Raw genomic sequence first — 13,939 nt, forward strand, 5'->3', positions numbered from 1 at the left:
TTCCCACCATTCTAGGAATATGCTCTGACAATACCACTGTATGCTACCTAGTCATAACGTGTTGATTATGGTGAGATGGCTTAGATGAATTCAAGCACTCTCCCACAGATCAAACAAACCTGTGAACATTCATGCTGCCCTTCTCTGTATACATTCAGTATCCCCTGTTAGTCCTATTTTGTATGGGTCCCGCACATTTGAGCAATATTCTAGGATGGGTTGCACAAGTGGTTGGTATGCTGTCTCCTTTGTAGACTGACTGCATGTACCCAGTATTCTACCAATAAACTGAACTCTACCACCTGCCTTACCCACAACTGAGTCTACATGTTCACTCCATTTCACATTCCTACAAAGTGTTACACTCAGATATTTGTATGAGTTAAACAATTCCAAGTGTGGCTCACTGGTATTATGGTCAGAGGATGTATTTTACGTTTTGTGAAGTGCACAGTTTTACATTTCTGAACATTTAAAACAAGTTGCACCACTTTGAAATCTTATCAAGAACTGACTCAATATTTATGCAGCTTCTTTCAGACAGTACTTCATTATAGGTAACTGTATAATCTGCAAAAAGTCTGAGGTTGCTATTAATACAGCCTGCAAGGTCACTAATGTACAACATGAACAAGAGACCCAACACACTTCCCTGGGCCACACTCAAAGTTACTTCTACATCTGTTGGTGACTCTCCAAACAAAATAACTTGCTGTGTCCTTTCTCACTCCAGTCATAAATTTTGCTTGATACCCCATATGATCATATTTTTAATAATGAGCTTAGATATGGTACTGAGTCATATGCTTTTCAGAAAGCAAGAAATACTACATCTACTTGACTGCCTTGATCCAAAGCTTTCAGTATGTCATGTAAGAAAACTGTGAGTTGGGTGACACATGGTTGATTTTTGCAGAATCCTTGCTGTTTAGCTAGGAGAAGGTCATTATGTTTGAGCTCAGAATATGTTCTAAGATTCTACAACAAATCAATGTCTAGGATGCTGGACAGTAGTTTTGTGGATTCTTCTACTACTCTTTTTGTAAATGGGCATGACCTGCACTTTCTCCCAACTACAGGGCACGTTTTTTTTTAGTTTAGAAATTGATGATAGATTACAGTTAACAAGGGAGCTAACTGAGCCACAAATTCAGCATAGAAGTTTGTAGTGTTTCCATCAGGCCCTGGAGATATGTTCAGTTTTAATGATTTCAGCTGTTTCCAAACTGACACTAACACTTATTTCACTCAACTTTTCAGTGGTACATGGTTAATGCTCAGCTCAGGCAATTCTCCTGGGTTTTCCTTTCTAAAGGAATATTTGAAAATGGAGTTAAGTATTCTGCTTCTGCTTTGCTACTCTAAATTTTCAGTTCCTGTCTCATCTATGAGTGACTGGACACTAACTTTGGTGCCACTAACAACCTCTACATATGACCAGAATTTCTTTGGGCTTTGTGAAACAGCATTTGACAACATTCTGCCATGGTAATCATTGAAGGCTTCACGCATTGCTCTCTTTACACCCAAATGTGTTTTATTTAGCATCTCTCTATATTGGATCCTGTGGTTTGTTTTACACCTATTATGCAGTATTTCCTGTTTCTTTAGAAGTTTCTTTATAGGTTTTGTCCCAAATGAAATACATAAGCTGAATTGGTGTGCAGCTTCCACAGTCCACATTTCCTTTTCACCTCTTCTCCTCTCCTAATAGTGACAGCATGTTTGGTACATAGTTGTCTATCTGTAATAAATTCACTGCCTGTGGTTATGGAAGGGGTGAATTTAAGAAACTTCAGAGTGAATCAAACCTGTAATTTTGGGAAAGGATGAGAATTTTATGGGATTTGCAATGGGTATAATCCTTTGAATATGGAAACAGAAGAAAGTAATATAAGTTCTGTTGTGCATAAGAGAAGAGATGTGAATATGTAGTTAGGCTGATGTAATCTGGATTAGACCAGATTTGGTGAACTAAAAATAATGAAAACTCAAGGAACATTGTACTTGCATAGAACAGTAACCTGTCATAAATGAGATGTGATGACATAATAAAGAATGGTATATGCATCTCTGCTGATACTAATGGTTAAGTTCTTTCTATCATAGTATCTTGGTCATGACAGTTCAAAATTATAGCACTAATAAAGGAAGAAATAGTGAAAGGAAGAATACTGTTATCTACAATAACTGTTGATGTGATGTGATTCTGGATAAATGGTCAGATTGGTTTTAGTGGTGCTGCTGATAATGGTGAAGTATATAGCCATACTAAGCTATAGAATAGAAACCAGATTTCTACAGACCTACTAGTACTTACGTTAAATTGTCAACATTCCAAGGGCGCAGCAAAAATAATGGAATGCATATTAATCCCGCCACAGAAACACAAAATATGTATGCAAAGTATCGCAGATAGAACTTCAGTGTTCCAAAGTCTCCACGTACACTGATCCACAATAAAGGTAAACTTAAAAGGACTGTTACAACAGGCCACTGGATTCCTTCTTCCGTGAAAGTCTCCATGATGTCACCTGAAAATGAGAAAAACAATTTTTCAGAGTTTCTATATGTATAGGCTTTTCACTATAGTTTTTGGTAGTTAACACTCAAAATATTTTAATCTGAAGTTACTTCACTATAAAACTACAAATAGATTAATTAATTATAAATGTGATTAAACAAAGGAAATAAAGTTCTGTTACATGAAGCCACTTTCAGGATGGTTTCTAGTAGAGTTTAACTAGAAATTTTTCACACTTTCCAATTGCATGTGAGTGCAAATTCCTTTTATAATGTTGACAAAACTGAAGGATATAAAAAAGCACAGGCTTCTTGAGAAAATTTGCCATTCAAGTCATACACATGTGTTGTAAATGACTATATAGTTCTGCAAAGATGTTATTGCACAGAACACATTCCATAAAAAAATTGCATAAACAAATTAATTTTTTCATAATTATACTGATTATCATGTTACTTTTCATAAAACTATGATTTCAGTCACAATTGTTTTTTTCCTGGAATTATCTCAGTCAGCGCAGTCTGTGTGTTAATGGTGCAGTGCACATCTCTCTGGCAATGGCAACCGGTGTGGCCCGTGAGAAATGTCGTTATGTCAGCAAAGTCACAGAATCTACACTGAGGTAAGTGACCTTACTGTTAGATAGTTGTAGAAATAATGAAAAAAAGTCTGCTATCAGCTTTACTGATATGCTGCAGTGTAGCTTTGATGCTGCAGTGTAGCTTCGACAGACATTGTCAGTGTCCATCCCATAAAACAGAAAGGAAAGAGACAGGATTTGAGAAAAATATACTGAACAACATCAAGGAGTGTAGAAGAGAAAAGTATGTTAGAACAAGTTTAAGGGAATAAAAGAGATAAAACAAGGCTGTAAATTCAGCAACTGTATGACAGTAAATTTGGAGAGGTTGAAAGAATTGGCCAACCAGTTGCAGATAAAGGATTATTGGAACGCTTGACCTAGGTTTTGACAGTTTTAAAATTGTCTTCTTCAGAAGGTATAATGGACACAATGTAATGTATCAGCATGTGATGTAACAAGGTTCACTATACCTTCTGAAGAAGACAATTTTAAACTTGTCGAAGCCTAGGTAAAGGGTTCCAAGAAACTATTATTTGGAACTGGTTGGGTGATCCTTTCAAGTCCTCAAAGATACAACAAGGATGGCAGCATCGGACTATGATATGCAGGAATAAAGAATGAAAGACAGAGGGGGATAATATTTTAAAGAACGTCATTAAAATCTGGGGAAATCCAGGAATTTGCAGAAGAGAAATAGGTGGAACAAGCAGACAAACTGATAGCAAAGGTGATGAAGAGGAACCAACAGTAGAAGGAATGATTATAGCTGTTAAGGAGATGAAGAACTACAGAGTTGTGGGGAAACATACGATAAGAAGTGAAATTTTCAAATCTGGTGGGATAGAGCTGTTAGAGAAAATGAATGAACTGGTTCAGAAAAGTGAGGGAAGTGAAAAATACGAACAAGTGTTAGTGTGTGAACCATTCAACGAAACATCATTGATATGGGCTTTCGGAGCCGAAGGCCCTCTCAGGTACCCTTCATGACTGCGCGATACAACACTGACGTTGGACTGTCAATGACTGGAAAGATGTTGACTGGTCAGACGAGTCTCATTTCAAATTGAATTGAGCTGATATTGACGTGTATGGGTATGGAGACAACCTCATGAATCCAAGGACCCTGCTTTTCAGCAGGGGACTGTTCGAGCTGATGGAGGCTCCTTAATGGTGTGGCACGTGTGCAGTTGGAGTGAAATGGGACCCCTGATAGACTAGATATGACTCTGACAGGTGACAATTACGTAAGCATCCTGTCTGATCACCTGCATGCATTCATGTCCATTGTGCATTGCGATGGATGTGGACAATTCCAGCAGGACAATGGGACACCGCGCACGTCCAGAGCTACTACATTGTGGCTCCGGGAACACTCTTCTGAGTTTAAACGCGTCGGCTGGCGACCAAACTCCCCAGATATGAACGTTATTGAGCATATCTAGGATGCCTTGGAATGTGCCATTCAGAAGAGATCTCCACTCCCTCGTACTCTTACAGATTTATGGACAGCCTTACAGTATTCATGGTGTCAATTCCCTCCAGCACTACTTCAGACATTAGTCGAGTTCATGCCATGTCGTGTTGCGGCACTTCTGCGTGCTCACGGGGGCTCTACACGATATTCGGCAGGTGTACCAGTTTCTTTGGTTCTTCAATGTATATTCAACAGGACGCCTCAGAACATAGCGTTTTTTGATGACAGCCATGCTTAGGAGAAATAGGGAATGTCTACTGAGAAACTACGTAGTTTCATAACTCGAAGTGTCTGCATTTGGCTTGGTCATAAGTAAGATAAAAACTAAATATATTATCAACACCAGAAACAAAACAAGATGGAGAGGCGTTGAACTGATTGAAATGTTTGAAAGAGTACACCAGTTTAAGTATTTGTGAGGTATGGTTACAGAAGATAATATGTTACCACCTGAGATAAAGGCAAGAATAGCAATAGAAACCAAGTGCTATTACAGCTTCCTTAACATGTTGCGATCCTCCAACATCTCAAGACAGCTGAAGATGACAGTTTACAAAACTGTTATAAAACCTGCGATGTACGGAACCGAAATGCGGACAGTAACACGAAAAGCTAGAAATGCCTTGGCTGCATGGGAATGCAATTTACTTTGAAAGATAATGGCGCAAACGGCCTTGCCGCAATGGTAACATTGGCTCCCATCAGATCACCGAAGTTAAGTAGTGATGGGCTTGGCTAGCACTTGGATGGGTGACCATCCGCGTCAGCCGAGCACTGATGGGAAGCGGTCAGCACTCAACCCTTGTGAGGCTGTTTGAAGACTTACTTGATTGAGAAGTAGCCGCTCCGTTCACGAAAGCTGATAACAGCCGAAAGAGCGATGTGCTCATGACGACACGTCCCTCCATATCCGCTTCCAGTGACGCCTATCGGCTGAGATGACACAGCATTCGGTCGGTACCGTTGGGTCTTTGATAGCCTCTTCGAACGGAGTTTAGGTGTAATAATGGTGGTTGGAGAATTAGGACCAATGCAGAACACTATGAACTCTATTGGAATCAACCAGGCACCACAGTTGTGAAGGTACGAAAGTTACAGTGGCTGGGAAGTGTACAGAGAATGGGAGAACAGTAAGTACCAAAGAAGATGCAGTCTGCAAAGCCAGAGGGTAGCCGCGCAGTGTGGAGATCAAGAGTGGGATGGTTGGATGATGCAGAGTGGATCTGAGATGATAGCGAAGTCGTGGGATGATTGAAGGAGATAGGTGGTCGACAAGCCCAGGGTCCTTTGTGGGCTTATGCGATCAATGAATGGATCAGTAGTGAAATAAAATTACTATAGTCGGAGATATTTAGCATTTAGTTGGACATTCAATCGTGAATCTATCAGTTATGCACAACGCCTCTCTTACAGCCTATGCCACTGGAGTCCGTTGAGCATCTCTGTAGGGCTCTCGCGCCGACTAAACGAACCTGTGACGAAACGTGCCGCTCTTCATTAGATCTTGCCTCCCTCTTCTACTAATCTAATTCAATAAGGGTCCCAGACTGATGAGCAGTACTCAAGAAGCGGTCGAAAAAGTGTTTTGTAAGTCAAAAAATGGTTCAAATGGCTCTGAGCACTATGCGACTTAACTTATGAGGTTATCAGTCGCCTAGAACTTAGAACTAATTAAAACTAACTAACCTAAGGACATCACACAAATCCATGCCCGAGGCAGGATTCGAACCTGCGACCGTAGCGGTCGCTCGGCTCCAGACTGTAGCGCCTAGAACCGCACGGCCACTCCGACCGGCCTTTGTAAGTCACTTCTTTCATGAATGAGTGATACTTTCTGAGGGTTCTCCTAATGAGTCTCAGTCTGGCATCTGATTTTCCTCGTACTTTTGCGAACGGCGTCGTGGAACTTCCGACATAACCACTAGATCGTCTATATACATTGTAAACCGTAACGGCTCTATTATACTTTCTTCGGGTACTCCTGCAATTACCTTTACATCGGTCGATTTTTTTACGTTAAGAGCGACGTGTTGAGTTCTGTCTACAAGGAAGACCTGAATTAAGTCAAGAATCTGTTTCAGCAGTCGGTAAGCTCGTATTCTGTTCACTACACGACAGTGCGGAATTGTACGAAGTGCATTCCTGAACCGAAGGAACACGGCATTAACTAGTGTGCGGTGTCTATGGCGCTTTGAATCTCATGGATCAACAGAACGAGCTAGCTGAGTTCGCAAGTTTTCTGTTTTCGGAATCAATGTTGATTTTTACAGAGGAGATTTTCGTTCTCCGGAAATGTCATAATAGGTGAGCATGACACATGTTCCATAACTCTATTACAGATTGCCGTAAGCGATATAGGCCTATAATACGACCCTTATTGAGAACGGGAATAACCTGCGCTTGTTTCCAGTCGCTAGGTCCCCTTCGCTGTTCCAGCGATCTACGATAAACTAGAAGGGGAGCAAGTCATTTTGCATAATCTCTGTAGAATCTCACAGGTATCTCATCCGATCCAGATGCTTTTCCACTGTTAAGCGATTTTAGTTGCTTTACATTTGCGCGATCATTTATCTTAATATCTATTTGTTTTGTTACCATTTGTACTGTATATGCTGATGCCCAAGATGGAAACAATTAAAGAAGAAGAAATTCTATCATGATAAAGAGAGAAAATGGTTCTAATGTATAGAAGAACAATGCAAGTAAGCGTGTGAAGAACGACATACGGAAATGTAGGGTTCCTGTTTGTGTTCAAAACACTGGTGCATCTGTCGCATTCGTGAGGTGTTGCGTACGCCTGAAAATGCTCAGTGCTACACAGAGTATGGTACATTTGTTAAAGAACAATTTAGATGTGTCGGTAGAAACAGCAGTAGCAGCCGTAATAGAGCAGGCAACCTAAGAAGACCGTCTCTGAGGAGTGAGGGGGAAGTCGGGGAAATACTCCTTCCTCTCCTTCCCTTCCACCCTGTGGCTGTTCGTGCTCTGTGATAGCGGACGCCTGAAAAATATTGCCTTACTATTAGACTTCGTTGTCAATCTTGTTTTGCATCGTTGTTCGTCATTTATGCACAGCACCAGCGCCAAAGGGAAAAATTCTGGTAAAATGTGCATGCTGACATCACTACGCCAATGTAAGCAAGAAATGGAAGAGGGAACCCTACCATTGGCGATGTTTTAACTGAATAAAATGAAATATGTATCGTGATTTTTAAAAAAAATCCAGTATTAATAAACTACGGCAACGGCCTAGCCGCAGTGGATAAACCGGTTCCCGTCAAATCACCGAAGTTACGCGCTGTCGGGCGTGGCCGGCACTTGCATTGGTGACCATCCGAGCCGCCATGCGCTGTTGCCATTTTTCGGGGCGCACTCAGCCTCGTGATGCCTACTAAGGAGCTACTCGACCGAATAGTAGCGGCTTCGTTCAAAGAAAACCATCATAACGACCGGGAGAGCGGTGTGCTGACCACACGCCCCTCCTATCCGCATCCTCAGCTGAGGATGACACGGCGGTCGGATTGTCCCGATGGGCTACTTGTGGCCTGAAGACGGAGTGCATTAATAAACTACACTGCCTAACAAGAAGGGTGAAGCACCCAGAAGAAGAGAAGGAAACGGAATGAAACTTCACAGGTAGAGAGGGCATGTGAAGTTATTCAGTGATTACAAAATCGCGTTAAATTTATGGAGACCTTGGAAGTATGAACCTACACTACTGGCCAATTAAAATTGCAACACCAAGACGAAATGCAGATGATAAACGGGTTTTCATTGGACAAAGATATTATACTAGAACTGACACGTGATTACATTTTCACGCAATTTGGGTGCATAGATCCTGGGAAATCAGTACCCAGAACAACCACCTCTGGCCGTAATAACGGCCTTGATACGCCTGGGCATTGAGTTAAACAGAGATTGGATGGCGTGTACAGATACAGCTGCCCATGCAACTTCAACACAATACCACAATTCATCAAGAGTAGTGACTGGCGTATTGTGACGAGCCAGTTGCTCGGCCAGCATTGACCAGACGTTTTCAATTGGTGAGAGATCTGGAGAATGTGCTGGCCAGGGCAGCAGTCGAACATTTTCTGTATCCAGAAATGCTCGTACAGGACCTGCAACATGTGGTCGTGCATTATCCTGCTGAAATGTAGGGTTTCACAGGGATCGAATGAAGGGTAGAGCCACGGGTCGTAACACATCTGAAATGTAACGTCCACTGTTCAAAGTGTTGTCAATGCGAACAAGAGGTGACCGAGACGTGTAACCAATGGCACCCCATACCATCACGCCGGGTGACAGCCAGTATGGCGATGACGAATACACGCTTCCAATGTGCGTTCACCAAGATGTCGCCAAACACGGATGCGATCATCATGATGCTGTAAACAGAGCCTGGATTCATCCGAAAAAAAATGACGTTTTGCCATTCGTGCACCCAAGTTCGTCGCTGATTACACCACAGCAGGCGCTCCTGTCTGTGATGCAGCGTCAAGGGTAACCGCAGCTATGGTCTCCGAGCTGATAGTCCATGCTGGTGCAAACGTCGTCGAACTGTTCGTGCAGATGGTTGTTGTCTTGCAAACGTCCCCATCCGTTGACTCAGGGATCAAGACGTGGCTGCACGATCCGTTACAGCCATGCAGATAAGATGGCTGCCATCTCGACTGCTAGTGTTACGAGGCCGTTGGGATCCAGCACAGCGTTCCGTATTACCCTCCTGAACCCACCGATTCCATATTCTGCTAACAGTCATTGGATCTCGACCAACGCGAGCAGCAATGTCGCGATACGATAAACCGCAATCGCGATAGTCTACAACCCGACCTTTATCAAAATCGGAAACGTGATGGTACGCATTTCTCCTCCTTACACGAGGCATCACAACAACGTTTCACCAGGCAACGCCGGGCAACTGCTGTTTGTGTATGAGAAATCGGTTGGAAACTTTCCTCATGTCAGCACGTTGTAGGTGTCGCCACCGGCGCCAACCTTGTGTGAATGCTCTGAAAAGCTAATCATTTGCATATCACAGCATCTTCTTTCTGTCGGTTAAATTTAGTGTCCGTCGCACGTCATCTTCGTGGTGTAGCAATTTTAATGGACAGTAGTGTACTTATCAGTACGTCGCTGCGTCTCCTCTGGCCTCTGGCCTGGTCCAGTGCATACACTGATTTGGCTGTGAATGGTGTCGTAAAGCCGCCGTATCCTCTGCTGTGGTAAGGTGGTCCACAACTGTTGCAGCTTGCCCTTGATAGCCTGGGTACTGGGACTGGGACCGAGTTGATGTCCGAGCTGGTCTCACAAGTATTCCATCGGGGGCCTAATCTGGGGATCTTGCTGCCCATGTGACTCAGCATCACGCAGACAGTTCATAGAAACATGCGCCAAGAGTGACCGAGCATTGTCTTGTTGAAAACTGGCACCATGATACTGTTGCATGTGAGGTAACACATGAGGACGCAGGATGTCTGTGCCGTACCAATGTGCCGTCAGAGTTCCCTCATTCATTACCAGTCGTGAACTGAAGTCATGCCCGATGGCTTTCCACCCCATGACGCCAGGGTAATACTACTGTACTTCTCCAAAATACTGGAAGAATGGGACCTCATCCCAGTTCGCCACCATACTCGCCGACGGGTTTCATCCAAAGAGGTGCAGCACAGTGGCTCATCGCTGAACACACAGTGACGCCATGATTCCGGGTCAAGGCACCAAGCCAATCGCAGCCGCTTGCGTTGTGGTTTAACGGTAGCCTGCGCATAGGACAGGTTGCTGCTAGTGTCCGACCAATGGTGTGCAGTGGATTTAAAAATTTTGCGCCTATGGGCTCACCGTATTACACCTGCCCCCCCCCTCCCCCCTCCCAAAAACCACGTTTTAAATAATAACTATTACCCGATCACTTTGCAATTTCCGTTTTGGAGGGGAGCGCTGTGAGCTGTATCCGTTCTCTGCTATTCGTTGTTCTGAAGGACGCGTCAGCGGTCTAGTCGCGCTCAATCAAAATGTAATATGGTTCCTGAACTGCACTTGGTGTTGGGCAGCGATAAAACAAACTTAAAACTGCATTATGTTAACATATTCTTCTGCCGAAAGACAACAGAAACGAACACAAGGAAAATAACTTTTCTTATATGGCCTAAAAATTCAGCATAGCGTGTAGGAGACAACGGATTTTTGTTATACATTCACTTTTAATATGTTCTTCTGCAGGAAACTGTTGAAAATGAAAATAAAAAAGTTGTGTTACGATCTAAAAAGTGAAGGGAACGTGTCATACATTAGAAATTAATACGTACTTTTACAGAGATGCGTTCAAAATTAAAATTAAACTGTCGTTTTACGATCTAATAACTTGAATGTGTAGCATATAAAAAAACACGTTTGGAATTAATACGTGGATCTATAGGAAAGCGTAAGAAATGAAAATGAAATAGAGATTTCTGTACACGAACTAATAACTAAATACGGACGAACAAACACAGAACTGGATTTGCTATCACATAATTTTACAGACTAGTGTGGAAAAATCAAATCTGATTTATAATCTAATAGTTAACGTGTAAAGCATTAGGGTCTGTCTAGCTAGATGTTGCATAATAAGTGTACACAAGACCTTTAATCCATGTAAGGGCCAAACCGTTTTGTACTGTAGCCACTTCTATCACCATCGCTCTTTCTAACTGTATTAGCGAAGCTTTTACGTATTTATCGACAGAACTGAACTACATTATTTATTAACACTTTTTCATCTGAGCGTACTCTCCGATAACATATATTTCCGCGGTAACTATACATTTCAGCAGACGCCAAGAATACGCATCAGTTGTAATATATTACAGTATCAGTATGACTTGACTGTATAGCGCCGAGCGGCCTGGGTCATTCGGGTATTGTTTAGTACTGTCGGGCGCCTTCGGTCACACCTGCACGTAAACGAGGTTTAGTTCCGCGTTCTGCCATCGGCAATTGTAAAATAGACAGGTAATACGTAGTTTGTAAATCCAATGCATGTGCTCTAAGTTATAATAAAAACCACATTACAATCTTAAATTTTTAAAACTGATAAGAATATGGTTCAAATGGCTCTGAGCACTTAACATCTGAGGTCATCAGTCCTCTAGAACTTAGAACTACTTAAACCTAACTAACCTAAGGACATCACACACATCCATGCCCGACGCAGGATTCGAACCTGCAACCGTAGCGGACGCGAGGTTCCAGACTGAAGCACCTAGAACCGCTCGGCCACAACGGCCGGCTAATAAAATGGCTCAAATGGTTCAAATGGCTCTGAGCACTATGGGACTTAACAGCTATGGTCATCAGTCCCCTAGAACTTAGAACTACTTAAACCTAACGACATCACACAACACCCAGTCATCACGGGCCGGCTAATAAGAATAAATAAACAAACTCACCAGTCAGCACAGTTTGCGTCTGGCTTTTCACAGTTCAGACAGTTATCAGTTAGGATGTCGGCTTTGATGTGAAGAGTGGTCAAGGCGTTCAATCTCTCCTCAGACAACGTAGAACGTAGGTACGATTTCAGTGTTTTAAGAGCCGAAACCGAGCGTTCTGCTGAACAATTGTAAGTGCCATACATAGAAATATTCTAAAAGCAATGTCAACATTCGGAAACACGGACTGTAATCTCTCTTTTCGTAAAAATTTACTCAATTCGACTGGTACATCACTAATCTCAGAAGATTTCAAAAGTTCCGCGAAATGCACACATTCACTAGGGAAGGAAGGCCCTAAATCTGTGTCATATGACGCTTGAAGTTTTGCTGCACGTTCAGCAACATCGTCAGGTGAACTGTTCTTAAGGTTACGGAAAACTGTGAAAGAGTCCAACAGTGTTCTATAGCTTTCCTTCCTTCTCACTAATTCAGTGTACAAGTTGTAGAATACTGGGAGAAATGTTTGGACTCCAAATTTCTCCCTTCCAGTCAGAAAAACTCCTTCAGAGTCCGCTTCTTCGTCATCATGAAGTTTGCGTTTTCGTGATCTTTTATAGGTGCATTCATAGTCTATTTCAGCTCAATCTCCACGAATTTATTTTCATAATAGTCGAACATGCCACGAATAGATGCAATAAATTCTACAAGTGATTCATATAATTCATGCACTATTTTAGTATCAATACATCTACATTTACATCCATACTCCGCAAGCCACCTGACGGTGTGTGGCGGAGGGTACCTTGAGTACCTCAATCGCTTCTCCCTTCTATTTCAGTCTCGTATTGTTCGTGGAAAGAAAGATTGTCGGTATGCCTCTGTGTGGGCTCTAATCTCTCTGATTTTATCCTCATGGTCTCTTTGCGAGATATATGTAGGAGGGAGCAAGATACTGCTTGACTCCTCGGTGAAAATATGTTCTCGAAACTTCAACAAAAGCCCGTACCGAGCTACTGAGCGTCTCTCCTGCAAAGTCTTCCACTGGAGTTTATCTATCATCTCTGTATAGCTTCCGCGATTACTAAATGATCCTGTAACGAAGCGCGCTGCTCTCCGTTGGATCTTCTCTATCTCTTCTATCAACCCTATCTGGTATGGTTCCCACACTGCTGAGCAATATTCAAGCAGTGGGCGAACAAGTGTACTGTAACCCACTTCCTTTGTTTTCGGATTGCGCTTCCTTAGGATTCTTCCAATGAATCTCAGTCTGGCATCTGCTTTACCGACGATCAACTTTATATGATCATTCCATTTTAAATCACTCCTAATGGCTACTCCCAGATAATTTATGGAATTAACTGCTTCCAGTTGCTGACCTGCTATGTTGTAGCTAAATAATAAAGGATCTTTCTCTCTATGTATTCTCAGCACATTACACTTGTCTACATTGAGATTCAATTGCCATTCCCTGCACCATGCGTAATTCGTTGCAGATCCTTCTGCATTTCAGTAAAATTTTCCATTGTTACAACCTCCCGATATACTACAGCATCATTCGCAAAAAGCCTCAGTGAACTTTCGATGTTATCCAGAAGGTCATTTATGTATATTGTGAATAGCAACGGTCCTACGACACTCCCCTGCGCCACACCTGAAATCACTCTTACTTCGGAAGACTTCTCTCCATTGAGAATGACATGCTGCGTTCTGTTATCTAGGAACTCTTCAATCCAGTCACACAATTGGTCTGATAGTCCATATGCTCTTATTTGGTTAATTAATTTATTTACACTTGGCAATTTCAGATTTACACAATGAAACCTCTGGAGTATGTCCTTCCAAACTGCCATCATGAATACTGTTTCTAGTCTGCTGAGTTGATTCAATAAAGCTGAAGCCTCATTTCGCACAAGTGGTTTTTCTAACGTATTATTGGCAATATG

General features: G+C 42.3%; 1 protein-coding gene across 3 annotated transcripts in view; it reads right to left on the reverse strand.

The window, feature by feature from the left end:
• LOC126249625 (1-acyl-sn-glycerol-3-phosphate acyltransferase alpha) overlaps positions 1-13,939 on the reverse strand; it is a 716,534-nt gene that overhangs the window by 52,364 nt on the left and 650,231 nt on the right. For all 3 annotated transcript variants that reach the window (XM_049951296.1, XM_049951298.1, XM_049951297.1), the window contains one exon: positions 2,321-2,534. In XM_049951296.1, the coding sequence (XP_049807253.1) occupies positions 2,321-2,534 (214 nt within the window). The remainder of the gene's footprint in view (positions 1-2,320; positions 2,535-13,939) is intronic.

The sequence above is a fragment of the Schistocerca nitens genome, chromosome 3 (assembly GCF_023898315.1).
Source record: "Schistocerca nitens isolate TAMUIC-IGC-003100 chromosome 3, iqSchNite1.1, whole genome shotgun sequence".
In the NCBI taxonomy this organism is placed as follows: Eukaryota; Metazoa; Arthropoda; class Insecta; order Orthoptera; family Acrididae; genus Schistocerca; species Schistocerca nitens.